General features: G+C 39.6%; 1 protein-coding gene across 4 annotated transcripts in view; it reads left to right on the top strand.

Moving 5' to 3' along the window:
- Window positions 1-22034, top strand: part of atp8a2 (ATPase phospholipid transporting 8A2) — a 573039-nt gene that overhangs the window by 161549 nt on the left and 389456 nt on the right. For all 4 annotated transcript variants that reach the window (XM_087988186.1, XM_043691978.2, XM_043691979.2 and 1 more), the window contains 3 exons: window positions 2222-2267; window positions 13917-13957; window positions 19843-19916. In XM_087988186.1, coding sequence (XP_087844312.1) covers window positions 2222-2267; window positions 13917-13957; window positions 19843-19916 — 161 coding nt within the window. The remainder of the gene's footprint in view (window positions 1-2221; window positions 2268-13916; window positions 13958-19842; window positions 19917-22034) is intronic.

The following is a 22034-nucleotide window of genomic DNA, read 5'->3' as shown; positions in this document are numbered from 1 at the left end:
GATGGTGCTGGAAGAGCACAGCAATTCAGGCAGCATCGAGGAGCTTCAGCAAAATCGACGTTTCGGGCAAAAGCCCTTCATCAGGAATAAATATTCCTGATGAAGGGCTTTTGCCCGAAACGTCGACTTTGCTGAAGCTCCTCGATGCTGCCTGAACTGCTGTGCTCTTCCAGCACCATTGATCCAGAATCTGGTTTCCAGCATCTGCAGTCATTGTTTTTACCTTAGAGATGGTCGTTGCTTGGCATTGGTTTGGTATGGATGTTACTCCCTTCTTATTAGCTCAAACCTGAATGCAGTTCAGGTCTTGCTGCACACCGATTTGTTTTGGTACTGAGAAGTGGCAAATACTGTTGAACACTAAAATCATTAGTGAGCATCCACATGTGACCTTGTGATGGAAGGGGATTGATAAAACAGCTTAAAAATGTTAATCCATCAACATTACCCTGAGGAATGCCTGCAGTGATGACTTGAGGAGCCAGACAATTGACTTCATTGTTCAAAAGAGACTTGGTGAGATTTTAGAGTCGTGAAAGCATTGAAGAAATGGTGCAAAATGTAAATGAGCTTGAGATCTTTCATGAAGAGATGGATTTGTTCCTTCATTGTTATTTTTCCCCATTGTGAAATGTTTTCATGTTCATTGGGGTGGTTTGATGGAAAAGAGAGATCTTGCAATCTTGCCCATTAAACTTCGCACCAACTTTAAAAATGAGATTTCAATCAAGTATTCTTCATTTGTCAGAATAATCTTGTCAGTCATAGGAATTTGTTGAAAAACGTCTAGTGAATTGTGTCTGAAATAGTTTAACATCTTTGCAAATTGACAACATGCATTAATCTTCAAACTGAACTGGTAATATGTGGTTTATAAGTCAGAAACCTTTGAACCTCAAGAAACATACAAAATTCAGATTTGTATCTGCAAAATGATATAGGCCAGCCAGCACAGAAAGTAGCTATGTTCAACTTGTTGGTCTTTTATGTTGAGTTATGGTTTTGGTTTCAACTTTTCAACTGCTATGCGAATCTTTATGATACAACTTCTATGTTTCATAAATATGTCATTATCTGCAACTAAATCTAGTTCATAGGCAATTCAGATTTTGTAGAAATAAGATTTCATCAACACAATCACAATCTGTAATGAGATTTCTGTACACTCAGTGCAAAAATAGTTCTGTCAAAAATCTTGATTTCTCTAAATGTGTACTTTTGAAGAAAAACCAGATTTGTAAAGTTCCTGTTCAGGATCTCTGAAAAGAAAAGGCAGCCAACTGTTGTTCAGATTACTTTTGTAGGAGTGACAGAGACTAAAGTTTAAAATATAAAATGTTTATGCATAAAGTCAATTGGTAGGTATTAAAATGTTGACTGTCTGAATAAACTGTTATATAAAATCTTAAATGCATGTTATTGATTCTGCATGCCAGTTATAATGTTGCATTTATTTTTGGTGATATTTTGGCAGAAATTGTAAATATTTTAGAGGGTAGTTTGGGAGTTGGTGCACTTGTCTGCCATGTTGAACCATTGGACACAAAATAATTGTGCTAATGGCACAATAAGCCATTTTCAAAAGGCAGCATCTGCTGATAGCTGTAATTGTGGGCAACTGTGCATGCACTTTGAACTGGAAAAATACTTATGCATAACTGTATATTATCACATAAAATTTACATGTGATATCATATTTAAAGGCCACACTCCACATGCACAGAGGTTTTAAAAATAATTTCAGCTGTTGGGAATGAGGATGTGGGAGGGTTGGGGGAATGAGGAGGCAGGAAGAGGAGGTTAGGAGTTGTGATGATGTGGTAATGGTTGGGGGCTGAGGTGGCAAGTGGGAGGAGTGAGGATAGAGGAGGCGTGGGGAGGGAGTGAGAATGAGGTTCTCTTCTCTCCACGTGCCCTGCATCCTGTCCTCAATGCCTTCTTTTTGTGTCCCTTGCCTCTACTTGACCCCCAAACCCACTTTCATTTCCTCCACTCCACCCTCTTAAACTCTTGGGTCACATACCCCAGAATCGGTTTAAATGCACATGCTCCAGTATCTGCAAATGCAGTCTTTTGAAAAATAATGACCTTGAATTGTACACAAAACTAGAAATGTATGATTTTCTTTTTAGCAGGGGCAAATCTTTGTTTCAAAACTGTGTGTCAGATGTATTACTTTCAAAGTACAATTTTCAAATTTTGGTATTTTGTTTTGTAACAGAAAAGGCATAAGGCTGATAATAATGTCAACAAGAAGAAAACTAAAGGTGAGTACCTATGAAGTGAGTTTTGGGCTGTTTAAGGGTTACTGCCACATGGCTAAATTAAGTTAAATCACATAACTTACTGCGAGTAATAGACAAATGTGCAAACCCCATAGAAATCTAATGGGTATTACAAATCACTAATGTCAAATTCAATCCAACTGTTATGATGCTGAAGATGAGTGTATATTTTCATCTGGGATTCCTTCCTTATACTACATGGATTCCTGCAGTAAACCATCAGTATGATGATGAATTCTGAAAATGTCTGCAGTTTTGTAAATGATGCTTACTTGATGAAATACATTTTAAGGTTTGTAACAGTACTGAAATTCTGTTTCTTACCCAACACTACTGGACTTTCTGAAGTAAGCTTTCTGATGAAGTAATGTTCCAATAAAAATTCTTGAGTAACTTTTTAAAGGTTGAGACACAAATCATCACTGTTCATTGATCAAACTTAGACATCCAACTAAAAGTAATTTGTTTAGTGGAACTGGAGTTGCATTGGATATATGAGGTGTTATGTAGACTTCTGAACAGAGCATTTAGATGCCAATTGGAAAATAGAGGTGACCACAGTAATACAAATAATAATAATAATATGCATGCTGGAAATTCAAAATAAAAACCAAGTGCTAGAGAAAAACAGCAGGTCTGGCAAAAACAAAACAGAACTCAAGTTTAGAGATGAATTACTCCTTTTTGGAGCTTCCGATGAGTTTCTCAAACACATTATCTTTATTCAAATAGTAATAGTGTCTGGCGAAAAAAAAGATTCCCCTTTGTAAATGTCGCATTTGCTTTTAGATTAAAAATCAGGCTTGGATCTTTGTTCTTCAGGCAGGTGTGCAAACTCAGCAAGGTGAGCTATTTAAAAGACCTGCTTTGGTTCGCTGGGAGCGTATCACAGTTTTGTATAGGATCACATCCTCTACTCCCCATGCCCATAGATCTCACACTTTAGACCCCTGAAAGCCTCATAGCAATTTAATGACAAAAGAAGATCCCTCACCATCTGTAGGCCCTCCACTCACCACTGTTGGCAACTCACTCAGTCTTCACCATGGGCAGACTTCAGGAGCCAATTTGAAATGAGATAAAATAGCTTTCTAACATCTGTTACAGACTTAGCTACGTTTTTAAGAAGAAAAATTCATTCATAAATTTAAATCCAGTCAAGTGCTTAATTCCTTATTTTAAAAAAAATTATAATCATAATACTGCCCAAAAGGAAGTTAGTTATCGAATAATCTCTTGGAGCTGTCACACAAACTGAGCTTACCGTCCTCCAGTGGGAGATCTTTTAAGATGCACTAATTGTATTTTTTTATCATGTGTTCACGGGATGAGGACATCTCTTGCCAAACCAGCATTTACTGCCCATCCCAGAGGGCAGGTGAGAGTCAACCACATTGCTGTGGATGTGTAGTCACATATAGGCCAGACTTAGTAACAATGAGTTTCCTTATGGACATTAGTGAACCAGGTGGGTTTTTCTTGACAATCGACAATGGTCATAATTTAACTCTTATTTCCAGATTATTATTGAATTTGAATTCCACCATTGCCATGACAAGACCTGAACTTGGGTCCCTAGAGCATTACCTGGGTCTCCAGATTAAAAGTTTAATGATAATACCACTAGGCCATTGCCTCCTCCTAATTGTTCAACCCCTGGTGTTAACGTTAAAGTGACCCTTTGTATCTGCAAATGTCATTGAGTACTCTTGGTTACCAAGTTGCTGTGGCTTTTTTAAAAAATCTCTCTTCATTAATCAAGTAAAGAGACTGCCTAGCATGTTCCAAATGAATGAAGAATCAGAGGAAGATTTTGCAGTCAGAGTCCAGAAGCATTGATTTCTGAGTTTTGTTTCAACTCACCATACCAAGTCTGATAAACTGGAATACCTCAAAAGAATGAAGCATGAGGTACCACAAGTGGCCATCTCAGCCGAGAGTCGGCCTTCTGGAGCACGAGCTCAGACCTTCCTCCCAGGGCTCAGCATTAGCACTTGGTCTGCATGGGATGTTTGAATAATGGGAATGGCAAAGCAAGTCTAAGAGGTGCTGCCTCACATCCCACTGTGTAATTAAGATATGAAGTGTTTTGACATGACTATCATGATTTTGCTGGAGGGAAGACTACAAATCTGTGCCCCTGAGCCAGAAGGTCTTGTTTCAAGTCATACCTGTCCAAAGGTGTGTCCTAGCATATCCAAATAGGTTAATTAAAATAACTAGACTCTTCCTCCAACCCCCTAACCTGAGCCAGTGATACATTGTAGAAGTAGTGAAGTGGTAATAGCACGATAATAATGGCATGTAGTATTAGTACCTTTTTACATCTGTCAATTTCCTGAAATATGTTATGCATAACTAATGACTTTCAAGATATGTAGGTTAAATCAGGGATCATTAACGGACAATAATGTTCCTTGAACAGCAATGAGATGAATGACTGGTGTTTTTCTTTTAAATGACTGTCGGTTGAGTGATGATTATTAAACAAGAAACCAGGAAATTACTGTCTGTTCTTTAAATAATGCTATGTGAGCTCAATAGATGTAACTAGAATCACCTGAGCAGGCAGATGAAAGAGCGCCTTTGTCCCTCATCTTACAAGTGAAAGATGGCACCTTGCAATAATGTGCAAAAATGTCAGTCAGATTAACTATTCATGATTGTGGTTGGTTTGAACCCAAACTTAATGACATAGAGCTGCCAGTCCCATCAGCTGACCTCATTGACATGTTAAACGAGTGGAACAAAATTTTGCAGTGAATTTTGATGTGCTAAAAGCCAAAGTGGAATTCCCACTGTAGCAATTTGTGAAATTGAATTTAACACATTATTTATGGGAGGGTACCAAATATGTGATTCAGTAAACTGTCATATGATATAAAAATCCAGCAGATTCACTAATGTTCTTCAGCTCTCGAGTCCCTCACTGTAGCATGGAAATTCCAGTAGGCAAAAGTGAGGACTGCAGATGCTGGAGGTTAGAGTCTAGATTAGTGTGGTTCTGGAAAAACACAGCTGGTCGGGCAGTATCTAAGGAGCAGGAAAATTGATGTTTCGGGCAAAAGTCTGATGAAGGGCTTTTGCCCAAAACATCGATTTTCCTGCTCCTCAGATGCTCCTCAGATGCTGCCTGACCAACTGTGCTTTTCTAGCACCACTCTAATCTGGAAATTTCAGTAGCCAGTTAGTCATTACAACAGCACAGACCAGAGTTATGCATTATGATCATATGAAAATCCTGAATTAGCCGACTCCAATGGAATTTCCTAGGTTAAGACCTGGTCAACTATTAAACTGAACACTTATTTGCCACTGAATTCCTCCTTTGCCCCATTTTATTCCCTATCCCCATCCCCAACATAATTCCTGTCACTAACTCACCTCCCCTACCCTGCCAGGAGAAGCTCAACTCTGGCTCACTGTCATGTGAGAGTGATATTGAGAAGTCAGTGATAAATCTTCCATCACTTCTGAAAGCAAAAAGTTGCATCTTTCTGAATAATATTGTCCATTGAGTCATACAACACAGAAACAGAACCGTTGGTCCAACCAGTCCATGCCAAACATAATCCCAATTTGAACTAGTTCCACCTGCCTCCTCCGGGCTGCTATACCTCCAAACCTTTCCTCTTCACGTACTTACCGAAATATCTTTTAAATGTTGTATTGTAGCAAAATCCACCACTTCCTCAGGAAGTTCAATCCTCCCAAATCACCCGCTTGTGTCTTTTTTAAATCTTTTCCCCTCCCGCCATTAAAGGATATACTAGACAAAAGAAAGCATGTGATACAAAGTGGAGAAGAAAGTGGTTAGAGGATGTTTTGTGTAGTGATTATGGTTTGCCATGTTGTTTTAGTATGTGTATGAACTGATGATGACATGAAATAATCCACTGTGGTAACTGTCTGACTCCAACACGGATGCAGCTTTCTTGAGTTTAATGGTTTGCATTGAATATTAAGTTATATTTGAGCTGGTAATGCCAGGACAATTAACCATGCAAATATGTTAGCCTGTCTGGAGTTGGATATCTGTTATTCTTGACAAGCACAGATCCAAACAACAAAGAGATGGTTGTGGCCAAAAATGATTACCATTTTGGAAACCACTTTCCAATAATGTGTGAGGCAGTAGGAACTTCACAGTATTGTCCAGTGTTTGTTAAAGTTATGTTACTTTAGAGTATTTCTTTTTATTTGTTCTTTCATGGTTTGGGGCACCATATGGTGAGCCAGCATACTTTCCCAACTTTAATTGCTATTAAAATGGGTGGCTTGCTAGGCCACTTCAGAGGGCAGGTCCGAGTCAGGGTTTGGAATTGATTGTAGGTCAGACCAGTTAAGGATGGAAGGTTTCCTTCTGTGAAGAACATTAGTGAACAAGAGTGGCCTCTGTTTGCTTACCTGTCCACCCTATTTCTACTTTCTCCCAAGTCAGTCAAAAATCCTACCTTTTCTGAGTGAGCATTCAAAATATTCAATATCCTTGCCTCCACTGCTCCCTGAGGATGAGCGTTCCATAGAAGCTTCTTCATCTCTGCCCTTCTATTAAAAAAATGATTCCTTTGGAAAATGGAGCTATCTCTGGTGTCCTGGCCAATATTTATCCCTGAATCAACATCTTTTTAAAAACAATGCTCTCAAATGAAAGCAAATATTTTTGGGTGTTAGAAATCTGAAATAATAGCAAAGTACTAGAAAAAATCAGTAGTTTTGGCAGCAACTGTGGAGAGAGAATCACAGTTAACATTAGCTCTGCGTCTCTCTCCCCATATTCTGCCAGACCTCGTGAGCTTCTCCAGCATTATATGTTTTGATTTCATAAACGAAACAAATGAAATGCTCATTATCATGTAATTTGGGAGTTTGTATGCAAATTGTTTGCCATGTTTCCTACATGACCAGAGTTCTACTTGCACTGCAATACTTTGAGTTGTTTATGGTTGTGAAAGGCACTGCAAGTTTCAAGATCATTATGGAAAGCGAAAAGGAAGTTAAATGGCTAAATTGGGGCAAGGCCAATTTCAATACCATTAGATAGAATCTGGCAAACATAGGCTGGGAGCAGGTACTTTCAGTAAGTCTGCATTTCGAACGTGTGAGTCTTTTAAAAGTAGTATAGTGAAAATTCAGGGTCACTGTGTTTCTCTAAGAGTGAAAGCAAGGGAACTCTGGATGTCGAGGGATATCAAGAGTTTGATAAAGAAAAAGAAGGAAGTATATGTCAGGTACAGTGCATTAAAAACAGGAGGCCTTTCAAAACTGTACTGTGTCGGGGTTGCTTAAAACAGAAAGTAGGAGGGCATAAAGAAGCCACAAAATATGTTAAGCAGATAGGATCAAGGAAAATCTCAAGGCTTTTATAAGTGTAATAAGAGTAAGAAGATTACAAGGGATGGTGTGGGACCTATTAGAATTTCAAGGGACAACCTGTGCGTGGAGCCATTGGACGAGGGTGAAGTCTTAAATGAATACTTTTCATCTGTATTCATACAGGAGAAACACATTTTGTTCGGGGATTTCATTTAGGTTGGTAAGTTTAAGATTAGTAAGGAAGATTTTGGATATTTTAGTGTGCATGAGTCCCTAGAGCTTGATGAGATGTATCCCAAGCTGATATGGCAGGCAAGGGAGCAGATTGCTTGGACCCATGCAGGTATATTTAATATTTTGCTGGACACATGTGCCGCATGTCTTGAGGATAGGTAATATGGTTCTTTTGTTCAATGATGGTAGTAGGGAAAGGCCAGGTAACTATAGACTAGTTAGTCTGATGTCAGTGGTAGGTAAGTTATTGGAAATAATTCTAAAGGACAGGAATAATCGATACTTGGAAAGGTAGGGATTGGCAGCATGGATTTGTTAGAAGAGATCGTGTTTGACTAATTTAATTTAGATTTTTGAAAAGGTGATCAAATATATTGATGAGGGTAGTGCAATTGATGTGGGTTATATAGACTTGATTAAGACCTTTGGCAAGGTCCCACATGGATGGTTGGTCCAAAAGGTGGGATCCAAGGCAATTTGAAAAACTGGATCCAAAATTGGTTTGCAAATAGGAGACACAGTAATGGTGAACGCTTATGATCAGCAGTGTACCAAAGGGATCAGTGCTGGATCCTTGCTGTTTATTATATGCATTAACAACTTAGATGTGAATGTAGAAGATATAATTAGTAAGTTTGCAGATAAATGAAAATTGGTGGTGTTGATGTGGGGGAGGATGTTTCATGCTGCCGTCTGATGGTGATCAGCTGGTAAATTGGGCAGAGCAATGGTAGATAGAATTTAATCCCAATAAGTGCAAGATGACACATTTTAGAAGGCCAAAAGAGAAAAGGATTACACAATGAATGATAGGGAGTACTAGGGAACAAAGTAACATAGATCCCTGAAGGTGTCAGTACAGGTAAACAGGGTAATGAAGAAGGCGTATGGAATGCTTATCTTGATTAGCCAGGGCATAGAATATAGGAGCAAGCCAGTCTTGTTACAACTTTATAAAACATTAGTTAGGCCACACATTCAATCCTGTGTGCATTTCTGGTTGCCAAATTATTGGAAGGACATAATTGCACTGGAAAGGGTGCACGGGTGATTCAGTAGGATGTTCTCTGGGATGAAAAGTCTCAGTTATGAGGAGAGATTGGATAGGCTGGATTTGTTTTTCTTGGAGCAGAGGAGGCTGAAGGGGGATCTGATTGAAGTATACAAATTGTGAGAAGTGTTGATAAGAGTCGATTGTGACAATCTTATCCTCATGGGAGATGTAACAAGGAGAAAGTGAGGACTGCAGATGCTGGTGATCAGAGTCAAAAAGTATTGTGCTGGAAAAGCACAACTGGTCAGACAGCATCCAAGGAGCAGGAGAGTCGATGTTTTGAGCATAAGCTCTTCATCAGGAATGTCCAGAGGGCCTAAGTTAAAAACAATGAGCAAGAGGTTTAGAAGAGATCTAAGAAAATGTTTTTTTCACCCAGATGTTGGTAGAAATATGGAGGCAGGTACTCTTGCACCATTTAAGAAGCACCTTGATGAGTTCTTAAAATGACAGGGACATAGTAGTCTCTGGGCTGAGTGCAGGCAAATGGGATGAGCATAGTTTGATATTTATTGATCGGCCTTCTAAAATGTATCACCTTGCACTTATAGGGATTAAATTCTGTCTACCATCTCTCTGCCCAACTTACCAGCTGATCACCATCTGACGGCAGCCTGAAACATCCTCCTCCACATCAAGACCACCAATTTTCATGTATCTGCAAACTTACTAATTATGCCTTCTACATTCACATGCAAGTTGTTAATGCATATAATAAACAGCAAGGATCCAACACCGATCCTTTTGGTATACCGCTGATATATGTTGGGCCGAAGGGCCTGTGTCTATGCTGCATAACTCTATGAACATAGACTGGGACTGCCACAGTATTAAGGGTTTAGATGGAGAGGAATTTGTTAAGTGGGTAGAAGAAAATTTTCTGATTCAGTATGTGGATGTACCTACTAGAGAAGGTGCAAAGCTTGACCTACTCTTGGGAAATAAGGCAGGGCAAGTGGCTGAGGTGTCAGTGGGAGGAGTACTTTGGGGCCAGGGATCATAATTCTATTAGTTCTAAAATAGTGATGGAAAAGGACAGATCTAAAAGTTGAAGTTCTAATTTGGAGGAAGACCAATTTTGACAGTATTAGGCAAGAACTTTCAAAAGCTGATTGGGCGCAGATCTCGCAGGTAAAGGGATGGCTGGAAAATGAGAAGCCTTCAGAAATGAGGAAACGAGAGTCCAGAGAAAGTATATTCCTGTTAGGGTGAAAGGGAAGGCAGGTAGGTATAGGGAATGCTGGATGACTAAAGAAATTGAGGGTTTGGTTAAGAAAAAGAAGGAAGCATATGTCAGGTATAGACAGGATAGATCGAGTGAATCCTTAGAAGAGTATAAAGGAAGTACGAGTATACTTAAGAGGGAAATCAAGAGGGCAAAAAGGGGACATGAGATAGCTATGGCAAATAGAATTAAGGAGAATCCAAAGGGTTTTTAACAAATGCATTAAGGACAAAAGGGTAACTCGGGAGAGAATAGGGCCCCTCAAAGATCAGCAAGACGGCCTTTGTGTGGAACTACAGGAGATGGGGGAGATACTAAACATGTATTTTGCATCAGTATTTACTGTGGAAAAGCACATGGAAGATATAGAATGTAGGGAAATAGATGGTGACATCTTGAAAAATGTCCATATTACAGAGATTAGATTAGATTCCCTACAGTATGGAAACAGGCCCTTTGGCCAACAATTCCACACCGACCCTCTGAAGAGTAACCCACCCAGACCCATTCCCCTACCCTATATTCACCCCTGATACTATGGGCAATTTAGCATGGCCAATTTATCTGACCTGCACATCTTGGACTGTGGGAGGAAACCGGAGCATCCGCAGGAAACCCAAGCAGACACAGGGAGAATGTGCAAACTCCACACAGACAGTTGCCTAAAGCAATAATCGAACCTGGGACCCTGGTGCTGTGAGGCAGCAGTGCTAACCACTGAGCCACCGTGCTGCCCTAAGAGAAGGAAGTGCTGGATGTCTTGAAACACATAAAAGTGGAGAAATCCCCAGGACCTGATCAGATATACCCTTGAACTCTGTGGGAAGCTAAGGAAGTGATTGCTGGGCCTCTTACGGAGATATTTGTATCATCAATAGTCATAGGTGAGGTGCTGGAAGACTGGAGGTTGGCCAACGTGGTGCAACTATTTAAGAAAGACAAACTAGGGAACTATAGAGCAGTGAGCCTGACTTCGGTGTTGGGCAAGTTGTTGGAGGGAATCCTGAGGGACAGGATGTACATGTATTTGGAAAAGCAAGGACTGATTAGGGATGGTCAACATGGTTTTGTGCATGGGAAATCATGTCTCACAAACTTGATTGAGTTTTTTGAAGAAGTAACAAAGAAGATTAATGAGGGCAGACGGTGGACGTGACCTATATGGACTTCAGTAAGGCGTTTGGCAAGGTTCCCCATGGGAGGCTGGTTAGCAAGGTTAGATCTCATAGAATACAGGGAGAACTAGCCATTTGGATACAGAACTGGCTCAAATGTAGAAGACCTTTGGTGGCGGTGGAGGGTTGTTTTTCAGACTAGAGGGCTGTGACAGTGGACTACCACAAGGATCGGTGCTGGGTCTACTATTTTTCATCATTTATATAAATGATTTAAATGTGAGCATAAGAGGTACGGTTAGTAAGTTTGCAGATGACACCAAAATTGGAGGTGTAGTGGACAGTGAAGGTTATCTCAGATTACAATGGGACCTTGATTAAATGGGCCAGTTGGCTGAGACATGATGGCTGGAGTTTAATTTAGATAAATGCGAGATGCTGCATTTTGGGAAAGCAAATCTTAGCAGGACTTTTACACTTAATGGTAAGGTCCTAGGGAGTGTTGCTGAACAAAGAGACCTTGGAGAGCTGGTTCACAGCTCCTTGAAAGTGGAGTCGCAGGTAGATAGAATAGTGAAGAAGGCATTTGGTATGCTTTTCTTTATTGGTCAGAGTATTGAGTAGAGGAGTTAGGAGGTCATGTTGCGGCTGTGTAAAACATTTGTTAGGCCACTGTTGGAATATTGCGTGCATTTCTGGTCGTCTTCTTATCGGAAAGATATTGTAAAACTTGAAAGGGTTCAGAAAAGATTTACAAAGATGCTGCCAGGGTTGGAGGATCTGAGCTATAGGGAGAGGTTGAAAATGCTAGGGCTATTTTCCCTGGAGCATCAGAGGCTGAGGGATGACCTTATAGAGGTTTACAAAATCGTGAGGGGCATGGATAGAATAAATAGGCAAAGTCTCTTCCCTGGGGTCGGGGAGTCCAGAACTAGAGGGCATAGGTTTAGGGTGAGAAGGGAAAGATATAAAAGAGACCTAAGGGGCAACATTTTCATGCAGAGGGTGGTACGTGTATAGAATGAGCTGCCAGAGGAAGTGGTGGAGGCGAGTACAATTGCAACATTTAAGAGGCATTTGGATGGGGAGATGAAGAGGAAGGGTTTGGAGGGATATGGGCCGGGTGCTGGCAGATGGGACTAGATTGAGTTGGGATATCTGATTGACATGGACGAATTGGACCAAAGGGTCTGTTTCCGTGCTGTACATCTCTATGACTCTGAATTTGTTTTTAAAAATATTACATTTTTATTAATGTTGTGGGTGGTTGTTAAAATATGGATTAGTGGGGAAACAGCCCAACTGGTAACAACATGCGAATATTTAATAACAAGATATGGTCTTAGCAAATTTTGAGAAGACTTGTAGCTCAGGTTGAGGTTTTGGATGTAGGTTTGCTCGCTAAGCTGAAAGGTTCATTTCCAGACATTTCATTACCTTACTTGGTAACATTTTCAGTGGACCTCATGCGAAGCAATGCTGAAAATTCCTGCTTTCTATTTATATGTTTGGGTTTCTTTGTGTTGGTGATGTAATTTCCCGTGGTGATGTTAATTCCTGTGGTGAAGTCACTTCTTGTTCCTTTTCTCAGGGGGTGGTAGATGGGGTCTAACTCGATGTTAAACAAACCCAAACAATCAGACATAACACACCCAGAAACTCTAGCCACTCTCCCCTACATCAAAAACTTCTCGGAAATGACTGCCCGACTACTCAGACCCCTTGGCAACATGGTAGCCCACAAACCCACCAAGACACTAAAACAGCAGCTAATGAACTTGAAAGACCTTATACAGACAATGAGCAAAACTAACGTCATTTACAAAATACCGTGCAAGGACTGTAACAAACACTACATTGGACAAATAGACAGAAAACTAGCCACCAGGATATATGAACACCAACGAGCCACAAAAAGACATGACCCTCTCTCACTAGTATCCTCACATACGGATGCGGAAGGACATCACTTCGACTGGGACAATCCATCCTAGGACACTGCAAACAAAGACACACACGAGAATTCCTTGAAGCATGGCATTCCAACTGGAACTCTATCAACAAACACATCGAGTTAGACCCCATCTACCATCCCCTGAGAAAAGGAACAGGAAGAGACTTCACCACAGGAAATGACATCACCAACCCAAAGAAACCCAGACATATAAATAGAAAGCAGGAATTTTCAGCATTGCTTCGCCTGAGGTCCACTGAAGATGTTAACTATTAGATTAGATTCCCCAGTGCGGAAACAAGCCCTTCGGCCCAACAAGTCCACACCGACCCTCCGAAGAGTAACCCACCCAGACCCATTTCCCTCTGACTAATGCACCTAACACTACAGGCAATTTAGCATGGCCAGTTCACCTGACCTGCACATTTTTGGACTGTGGGAGGAAACCAGAACACCCGGAGGAAACCCACGCAGACACAGGGAGAAAGTGCAAACTCCACACAGACAGTCGCCTAAGGCTGGAATCGAACCTGGGGCCCTGGTGCTGTGAGGCTGCAGTGCTAACCACTGAGCCACCTTGCCGCCCTAGTAAGGTAACGAAACGTCTGGAAATGAACCTTTCAGTTCAGTGAGCAAACCTACGTCCAAGACAAGACAAGATAAGGTAAAATGCAGAGTTCTAAGTTTCCTATTCCACTTCATCATCTAGAAATGTTTTTGCTTTATTTTACAGTTTTAAGAAATGGCAAGTGGAAGACCATTATTTGGAAAGAGGTATGTGATACATGTGTACAACATTACAATTTGAGGTTGTCACAAAAACCAATAAATAGGGCAACCTCATAAAATCAAGTCAACCTGGATTTTTTTTTACATTAAACGTTTAGAACTTGGAATTAAATAACTAATGAGTTGCATTTTGGAGTACCTCCAACTGTATTTAATATGTTGGAATCTTTGCGTTGTGAGGGAGTAGAGCCACGCTTCAGAAAGTTGTACATCTTGTTCATAGATACAATAGGAAATTCATTATAGATGTGAACACTGCAATATCAGCGCTAAAAATTAGGATGAGTGTTTTTAATTGAACTTTTTAAAAACTGACTGATGCTTCAACCACAGGATTGTTGAACTTGGTTGAGTGTAGTGGGATGAGGTTTCCATCTTAAAGGTATTTTTAAAAGTTGATACTTTAATAAAGTGGATGTTTTCGTCTCCTTGATGGAGTTGAATCATCTTCCAATTGCTTTTCATTTTTCAACATTCGAAACAAGCATTGTATGCACTTTATAAGTTTCCTCTGTTATCTACAGTGAATATTAGGCTGAACAGAGTGGCTGCTGACTGGAGCCTCGAGGTAAAATAGATGGCTGATCAGAAACACTTGTACTTCACCATTTTCATGCCTTTTATTTAAGTGTGTGGCAATGATGAATTATTGACTTGTTGTCCAGATGCTTTGTTTCCATTACTCTATTTGACTTCCTAAAGCTCACAAAGCTTAAAATAAACACATTTGAATTATGAGGACAAGCATTTCAATCAATTGGAAGTAAATGTGAGCTACTTGTTTTCGCGAATATGACCTGGTTCTTATCCAAGCATTTTACTATCAGACTGTTAACAGTTTCGTGTGTCTGATAATCCCTCCCTGCTTCCCAAAACAAAAGAGGATAAAGGTCACACAATTCTCAGTCATGATTTGGAGATACCAGTGTTGGACTGGGGTATACAAAGTTAAAAATCACACAACACCAGGTTATAGTCCAACAGGTTTAATTGGAAGCACTAGCTTTCGGAGCGCTGCTCCTTCATCAGGTCGTTGTGCCTTATGAAGGAGCAGCGCTCCTAAAGCTAGTGCTTCCAATTAAATGTGTTGGACTATAACCTGGTGTTGTGTGATTTTTAACAATTCTCAGTCACTTTGTTTATTTTAAGAGTTGGCTTTCTCATCCAAATAATTAGTGAATGTCATAGTTGCTGTTCAGCAGGACACTTTCACTATGGATTTTACACACAGTTCAAGGGAGAGAAGTGTGAGTCCAAAGCTACTATTTTTGAATGTAAACAAGGGCATTTGTGAGGGTGTGAAATGGAGAGTTAGCAAAGTGAATTTGCAATTAAGATTAAGGGATAGGTCAATACCGAAGATTTGAGGGGATATTCCATACATCATAGAATAGCTACATTCCAACAAATACAAAAAATTCTACGGGACGGAACCATCATCTGTGATTAACTGGAAAAGTCAAAGATGGTATCAAACTAAAAGAGAAATCATACAATTCTGCAAGGATTGGTTGCAGGCCAAAATATTGGGCAGAATATAAAAACCAGCAAATAAAAACTGAAAGATTAGTAAGCATGGAAAAATTAGTATGACAGAAAGTTAGCCAAGAATATAAAAATAGATCGAAAAGGTTTCTTCAGGTAATTAGAAAAGATGAACAAAGTAAGTGTTGTTCTCTAGAAAGAGAGTCTGGGATATTATTAGTGGAGAATAAAGAGATAGGAGATGAATTGAGCAGATATTTTGAGTCGGTCTCAGCAGAGAGGATACAAGTAGCATCCCATAAATAGGTGTAAACCAGGAATTGAAAGGGAAGGAGAAAAGAATTGAAGAGAATCACAATTACTAGGAAATGTACTGTATGAATTGTTGGAACTGCAATTTGAGAAAGGCAACTAGGAACAGGCAATAAATGCTGGCCAGCCAGCGACATCTATAATCTCACAAATGAATAAAACAAAAAGGCAGTCAATGCTTTTAAATACTTTTAGAGCAGAAGTAGCTAGATTCTTGATTACCAAAGGGATGATAACACTGCTCGTAGTCACACCAAAGTATCTCATAACTCTGTAACTTTGAGTCACTTGTGACTTCAACTTTTGATTGAAACTCAGATAGCTTCTTCTTGGATCTATCATACTCCTGACCTTCAAAGTAGTCAGCTTTAAGTAACACCTAAGAGTTTTATCCCAACGCTTATAGAATCATACAGCACGGAACAGACCTTTTGGTTCAAACCATCCACGCCAACCAGACATCCCAATCTGACCTGGACTCATTTGCCAGCGTTTGGCCCATATCCCTCTAAACCCTTCCTATTCATAAGCCCATCTTGATGCCTTTTAAATATTGTAATTGTACCTTCCTCCAGTACAACCTCTAGCAGCTTGTTTAATACACACACCATCCTTTGCGTAAACAGGTTACTCTTCAGATTCTTTTTAAATATTTCCACTCTCACCTTAGACCTACGTCCTTTAGTTTTGCCTCCCTGACCCTAGGTTTCTGATCAGAAAGCAACACTAACCCATCAATCTAAAGTGATTGACTATATTTTTAGAACCCTTTCCGATTTTTCATTATTTTTCTTTTAATTCTTTTGTCAATTTTGGTTTGTAGCTAAAGATGACTTAAGGACTTTGTAAAACAAATTGTGGTTAAAAGAAAGTAGGTCAAACAAATTGTTGTTTGTTTGTGAGGTCAGGCCTGGAAGTTAATGCAAGCTGAGCCTTGATCAAAAAATGTTCCTACAGACACAGTGACCCTCGGAAGAGCATTGTGTTTAATAGCCAACTTCTACTATCTATTTAATGAGGTCAGTACCCGCGAATTGGTTCCAGCAAGTCTGGAAGAGATCCTATGTTCAAGCAAATTCATGTTCATAAGATATAGGAGTAGAATTAGATCTTTTGGCCCATCAGGTATGCTCTGCCATTCAATCATGGCTGGTATGCTCTTCACACCCAAATTTCTGCTGTTTCCCCATAAACCTTCAACTCATTACTAATAAAAAATCTGTCTAACTATTCCTTTAATTAACTCACTGTCCCAGCATCCACCGCACTTTGGGGTAGCAAATTCCACAGAATCACAACCCTTTTGGTGAAGTAGTTTCTCCTCAAATCTGTTTTAAATTTGTTCTCCTTATCCTAAGACTATGACCTCTTGTCCTAAAATGTCCCACAAAAGGAAGCATCTGCTCCACGTCTGTTTTATCCATACCTGTATCATCTTGAATATCTCAATTTGATCTCCCCTCATTCTTCTAAATTTCAGACAGAATAGGCTTAAGCTGTCATCTGTCTTCATACAACAAACCCCTCATCTCTGGGATCAATCTAGTGAACCTCCTCTGAACTGCCTCCAATGCCATTACATCTTTCTTCAAATAAGGGGACCAAAGCTTTGCACAATACTCCAGGTGTGGTCTCACCAATGCCTTGTATAGTTGCAACAATACTTCCTTACCTTTATATTCTCTTTCTTTAGCTCTCAAAGCCAACATTTCATTTGCTTTATTATCTGCTGTACCTGCATGCTAGTTTTGTGTGATTCATGAACAAGGACACCCAGATCCTTTGGTATTGTAGCACCCTGGGGTGGCTCCCCATTTTGATAATAGGTGACCTTCCCATTTTCCCAACCAAATGCATGACCTCTTACTTATTCACATTAAACTCCATCTACCACATTTTGACCCAGTCTCCTAATCGATCTATTCATAAGGTTCTGATTTCTTCATTGCAGTTTACTGCCCACCTATTTTTGTGTCATCTGCAAATTTGGCTATAGAGCCTTCTATCTCTGTATCCAAGTTGTTAATGTAAATTGTAAATAGCTTGGCCCAAGGTCTGAACTCTGTGGCACCATGCTAGCTACTTCTTGCCATCCAGAAAAAAAAGTTATCCCAACTTTTGTCCATCAGCCAGTCACCTATCTAAGCTCATAAATTACCCCTAATCTTAGATGGCAGAGTTTGCATAGCAATTGAGGCCTCGGGAAAGGACAGTCGGTCTCTCGGGGCAGAACCAGAGCTGGAGTTTATTTGAACTGTATCTTGTAGAGGAAAAAAGTTTGGCTGGAGACAATACAGCATGAAGATTTGAAAGTTCCCTGCCCAATCTCTCTACTCATCGGAAACATGGAAGAAAGTTGAGTCAGAAATATTACTATTTTCACCTGAGTGAACCGAGAAGGTAGCCCTAATTGGTGGTGACAGAAAAGTAAACAAGGAGTCCACATCTATGCCTGTGAAACAATGCATTATGAAAGCCATTAAGTAATTTTTTATTTTATCTCTTAATTGTGTTTGCTTGTCTTTGCAACCCTCATTTACACAAAATACAAACAAATGTTGTGGGTTTAAAGCATAGATGCTAATCAGACTACCTTATTTAAATTTTCTGTGTTTCTTTGAAAATTAATTTTGTTTGAAATACAAACTGGTGTCTGGAATTAATATTTCATTCAATTAATTATTCATGAAGTCTGGGATTGGTGGGCTTATGCCTGAAACGTTGATTCTCCTGTTCCCTGGATGCTGCCTGACCTGCTGCATTGTTCCAGCAACACATTTTCAGCTCTGATCTCCAGCATCTGCAGACCTCACTTTCTCCTCCCATTGGTCATTCAAAGCCTATTTGGGAACCATTTGTCAAGAATACAGGAATAGAAAGGCTGATGTGATTCAGCTGTCTGTCTGCGTGTCATAACAATATGTCCTTTGCTTCTCAGGAACTTGGGACAATATACCCATCCCATTTCAAGGACTTCACAGACCTGCTGCACTCAAAGTAAAAACATTTTCCTCTCTAAATTTTGGGTGTTCCCCTCAATCTTAAATAAAAGTTCCAGAAGTCTGTAACAAATCTTGAGGCTCCATTGTTTTGCAACACAGGAAGGAAAATAATCTACAAAAAAGAAAATCCATTAAGGTACATACAAAACCTTTCACTATAAAATCAGAACTCAAAGCTGTTTTAAAAGAAATCACCATGGCTATAGAAATACAAAGAAGTTAATTATTAACTTCAGACACACAGAAAATGCACCAGTTACTAACACAAAGAAACAGAAACCCAAACTTACAATAAATAACATCAAATGTGTGAAGCAAGCTGTGTGATTATCTCATACTTATGTGTAATAAATAGACATGAGATAATCACACAGTTTACTTCGCACCACTCTGAACCAAATTTCCAGATCTACTCACTCGGCTTCTGCTTGCTCAGATGAAGGTTGCCTCACACTGACTGTGCCATTAGTGCAATGTTGACCTTTTCAAGCCATACACCATCCTGAGTTGGAACTATATCACCCTTCACTGTCACAGGGTTAAGTGGTGGAACTCCCATCCTAAAAACACTGTCCATCTATCTATACCCCAAATCTACAGCAGTTGAAGAAGCAAGTTCACCTCCAACTTCTCAAGGGTGTTAGGTTGGACAATGAGTGCTGGGCTACACAATGATGCCCACATTTCATCAACAATTTTTTTTAAAAAAGCTAACAGTGTCGTAGTGTTCTTAGAACACAAACTGTGCGTTCTTCACTATCTATCAATTCTTATGAAAAAACTTCAGTTTGATTTTAGAACATGAATGGCATTAAATATTAATACCTCTCAAAACTGTTGTTCAAAATTTGAATTGATATTTGTTTTGGGAAGTGAGGAATTGCAGCAAAGCCACATTAAGGCTCTTTTCATGAGCTAGATGAAGACAAAACAAAAGGTTGGCAAAATTGATAGTATGCCCACGTTCTGAATCTTTGACAATGTAGTAAGACGTTTTCAATGCGAACATTTTGTTTTATTTGTTGCTACTTTCTATATTTCCATATCCTAATGTTCATCATGTTTTTGTAGGTGGCAGTGGGGGACATTGTGATGGTGACCAATGGACAGCGTCTCCCAGCTGATATGATTATTATCTCCACCAGGTCAGGCACTATATGAGGTTCATTGCTGTTAACTCTGAAGTATGCTTTCAAAGTGACTGTAATTATTTTGAATGCTGCAGTTTTAGCTTCCGTATGTATTGTAAAATTTTTATATGTTTGTATTTCTGAACAGAATTAACTGACCTGATGCCATTTGAATTGAGTTATTTTGAGGATTAGAAAAATAACTTTGAATAAGTTCAAACAAGTCTCCCACTTTAAATGTATTCAGGGAGTGCACCTTTTAAAAACAAACTTTGGTGCAATTGTCTGCGATCCTCCAGTTAATGTTATTGACTTCTTCGAACAATTTTTGATAACTTCATATGAAAGGATAGCAGCTTCTGCCAGGAGGTACCCAGCTGAGGTACCTGCACAGTGAGCAGTCCGTTGGGAAGAAGTTGCTTTGGGAGTCTTCAACATTGATTCTGGGCCTTGTGAGTTCTCTTGGCATCAAATCAAATATGGCTAAGAAAACTTCCTGTACACTCCAACTTCACCTCCAACAGCATTTGAAGGAGTCACTGAGGGTAATAAGGGCACAGAATATTCTTTGGGTGGGGGCCATCAATGTTCTTCATAAAGAGTAGCTTGGCAGCACCACCACTGACTGAGCTGTTCAAATCCTAAAGGACATTGCTGCTAGACTGGAGCTGCAGCAGACGATGAGGAAGTGAACAAGAGGGTAAAACACTATACCCCTCATCCTTTTCAGTTATCTGAAAAATCTTTTGTTTTGATTTTGGTTGCATTTCAGCCCTACATTCCTGACTTTTGGGCATCAGGTGCAGAGGGGTTTCGGGCAAGTCAGGCAACCTCCTCATATGGCTTCTGGCCTTGACCAATTTAGCAATGAACACACCCAGATAACAGCCAGAGGAGAGGATCATAGTTGTCAATTTGTCTGCCCCTCTTCTCTGGCTATGTTAGTGTCCAAGTATCATTGGAGAGGGGGCATGTGGCATCTACCAATACTGTCAATGCTTTTAAAACCTGAGCACTGCAGTAAGTAGAATGCTTTTCTCCCCTTTCAACTCCATTTTGATTTAGCTGTCTCCCAACCTCTCCATCATCTTTGGTTTTATTGCATTGCCCTTAATGGGCTCCACATGTAAATTGAGCAATCAAGAAAACAAGCAATTTAATGTGGTGGTCAAAATGGGTCAAAATTGCTACAGGTGTTTTAGTACTGGGAGTATCAGTTGTGACATAGCACTTCGAGATTTAAAAACAGTAAGTACACCCCTCTGATTTCGCATGGATTTCTGCAAAGGCCAGCATATACATTGCGATCTATGATAATTTTATCTCAAAGGTTTTAGCTGGATTCTGATGCAAATTTTGGAAATTGTAAAAGTTAAGCCTCTACATAAGTCCCTCTTATTCAACTTACTCTAATGGTTATACGTATAAAATTTTCTTTTTGTTAAAGGTCAAAGTGCTACCTTTACATTCTTGCCCAGTTGTAATATTGATTAACAGCCAAGATTTGATGTATTGATTTAATACCATGCAGCATTTAGTCAATGCGGTGTCTTTGTTTGTCACCAAATGATGAGATGAGTTCATTAGAGTTACCATCGCATCTGTATAACTCAATGCCTGACAAGCATAATTTATGCAAAATAAAAATTAATACCCCTAAATTTTCCTTGTGCATGTTACCTGTCTCCTCATAACCCTCCTGAATACTATTTGGGTTACCCTGATGAGGCACTGATGGTAATTTGCTTGATAAAGTCACCTGGTACACGTTTATTTGAACTAAGAATATAGATCCACAATACTTAAAGTGTTGACTTCTTTCCGAGCCATCTCCCTCACAACACACTTTCTTAGTTTTCAGACTAACTGGGTCACACTGAAAAAAAACCTACCACAGAAAATGACAGTGTATATTTAATTGACCAAATTATGGTATATCTTGGAGCATTTTAGGTAATTTAGACCTGATTCAGAGTTGTTGAAGTTGTTTTGATGGACTCACTTTGGACCAACCTTCAGATCAGAAAACCTTCTAGAAATAAAACCATTACTTTCCTCCATAAAATTGTCAGAAAAGTACTTAGGTCGTTACGGTCTGAAAATGCTTTTGTTAATAAATAATGAAAGGAAAAT

This window comes from Chiloscyllium plagiosum, unplaced genomic scaffold (genome assembly GCF_037043375.1).
Source record: "Chiloscyllium plagiosum isolate Xiang-an unplaced genomic scaffold, Cpla_swu_hap1 HiC_scaffold_6, whole genome shotgun sequence".
Lineage (NCBI taxonomy): Eukaryota > Metazoa > Chordata > Chondrichthyes > Orectolobiformes > Hemiscylliidae > Chiloscyllium > Chiloscyllium plagiosum.
The sequence above is the reverse complement of the archived record's forward strand: the minus strand, read 5'-3'. Positions and strand labels throughout refer to the sequence as shown.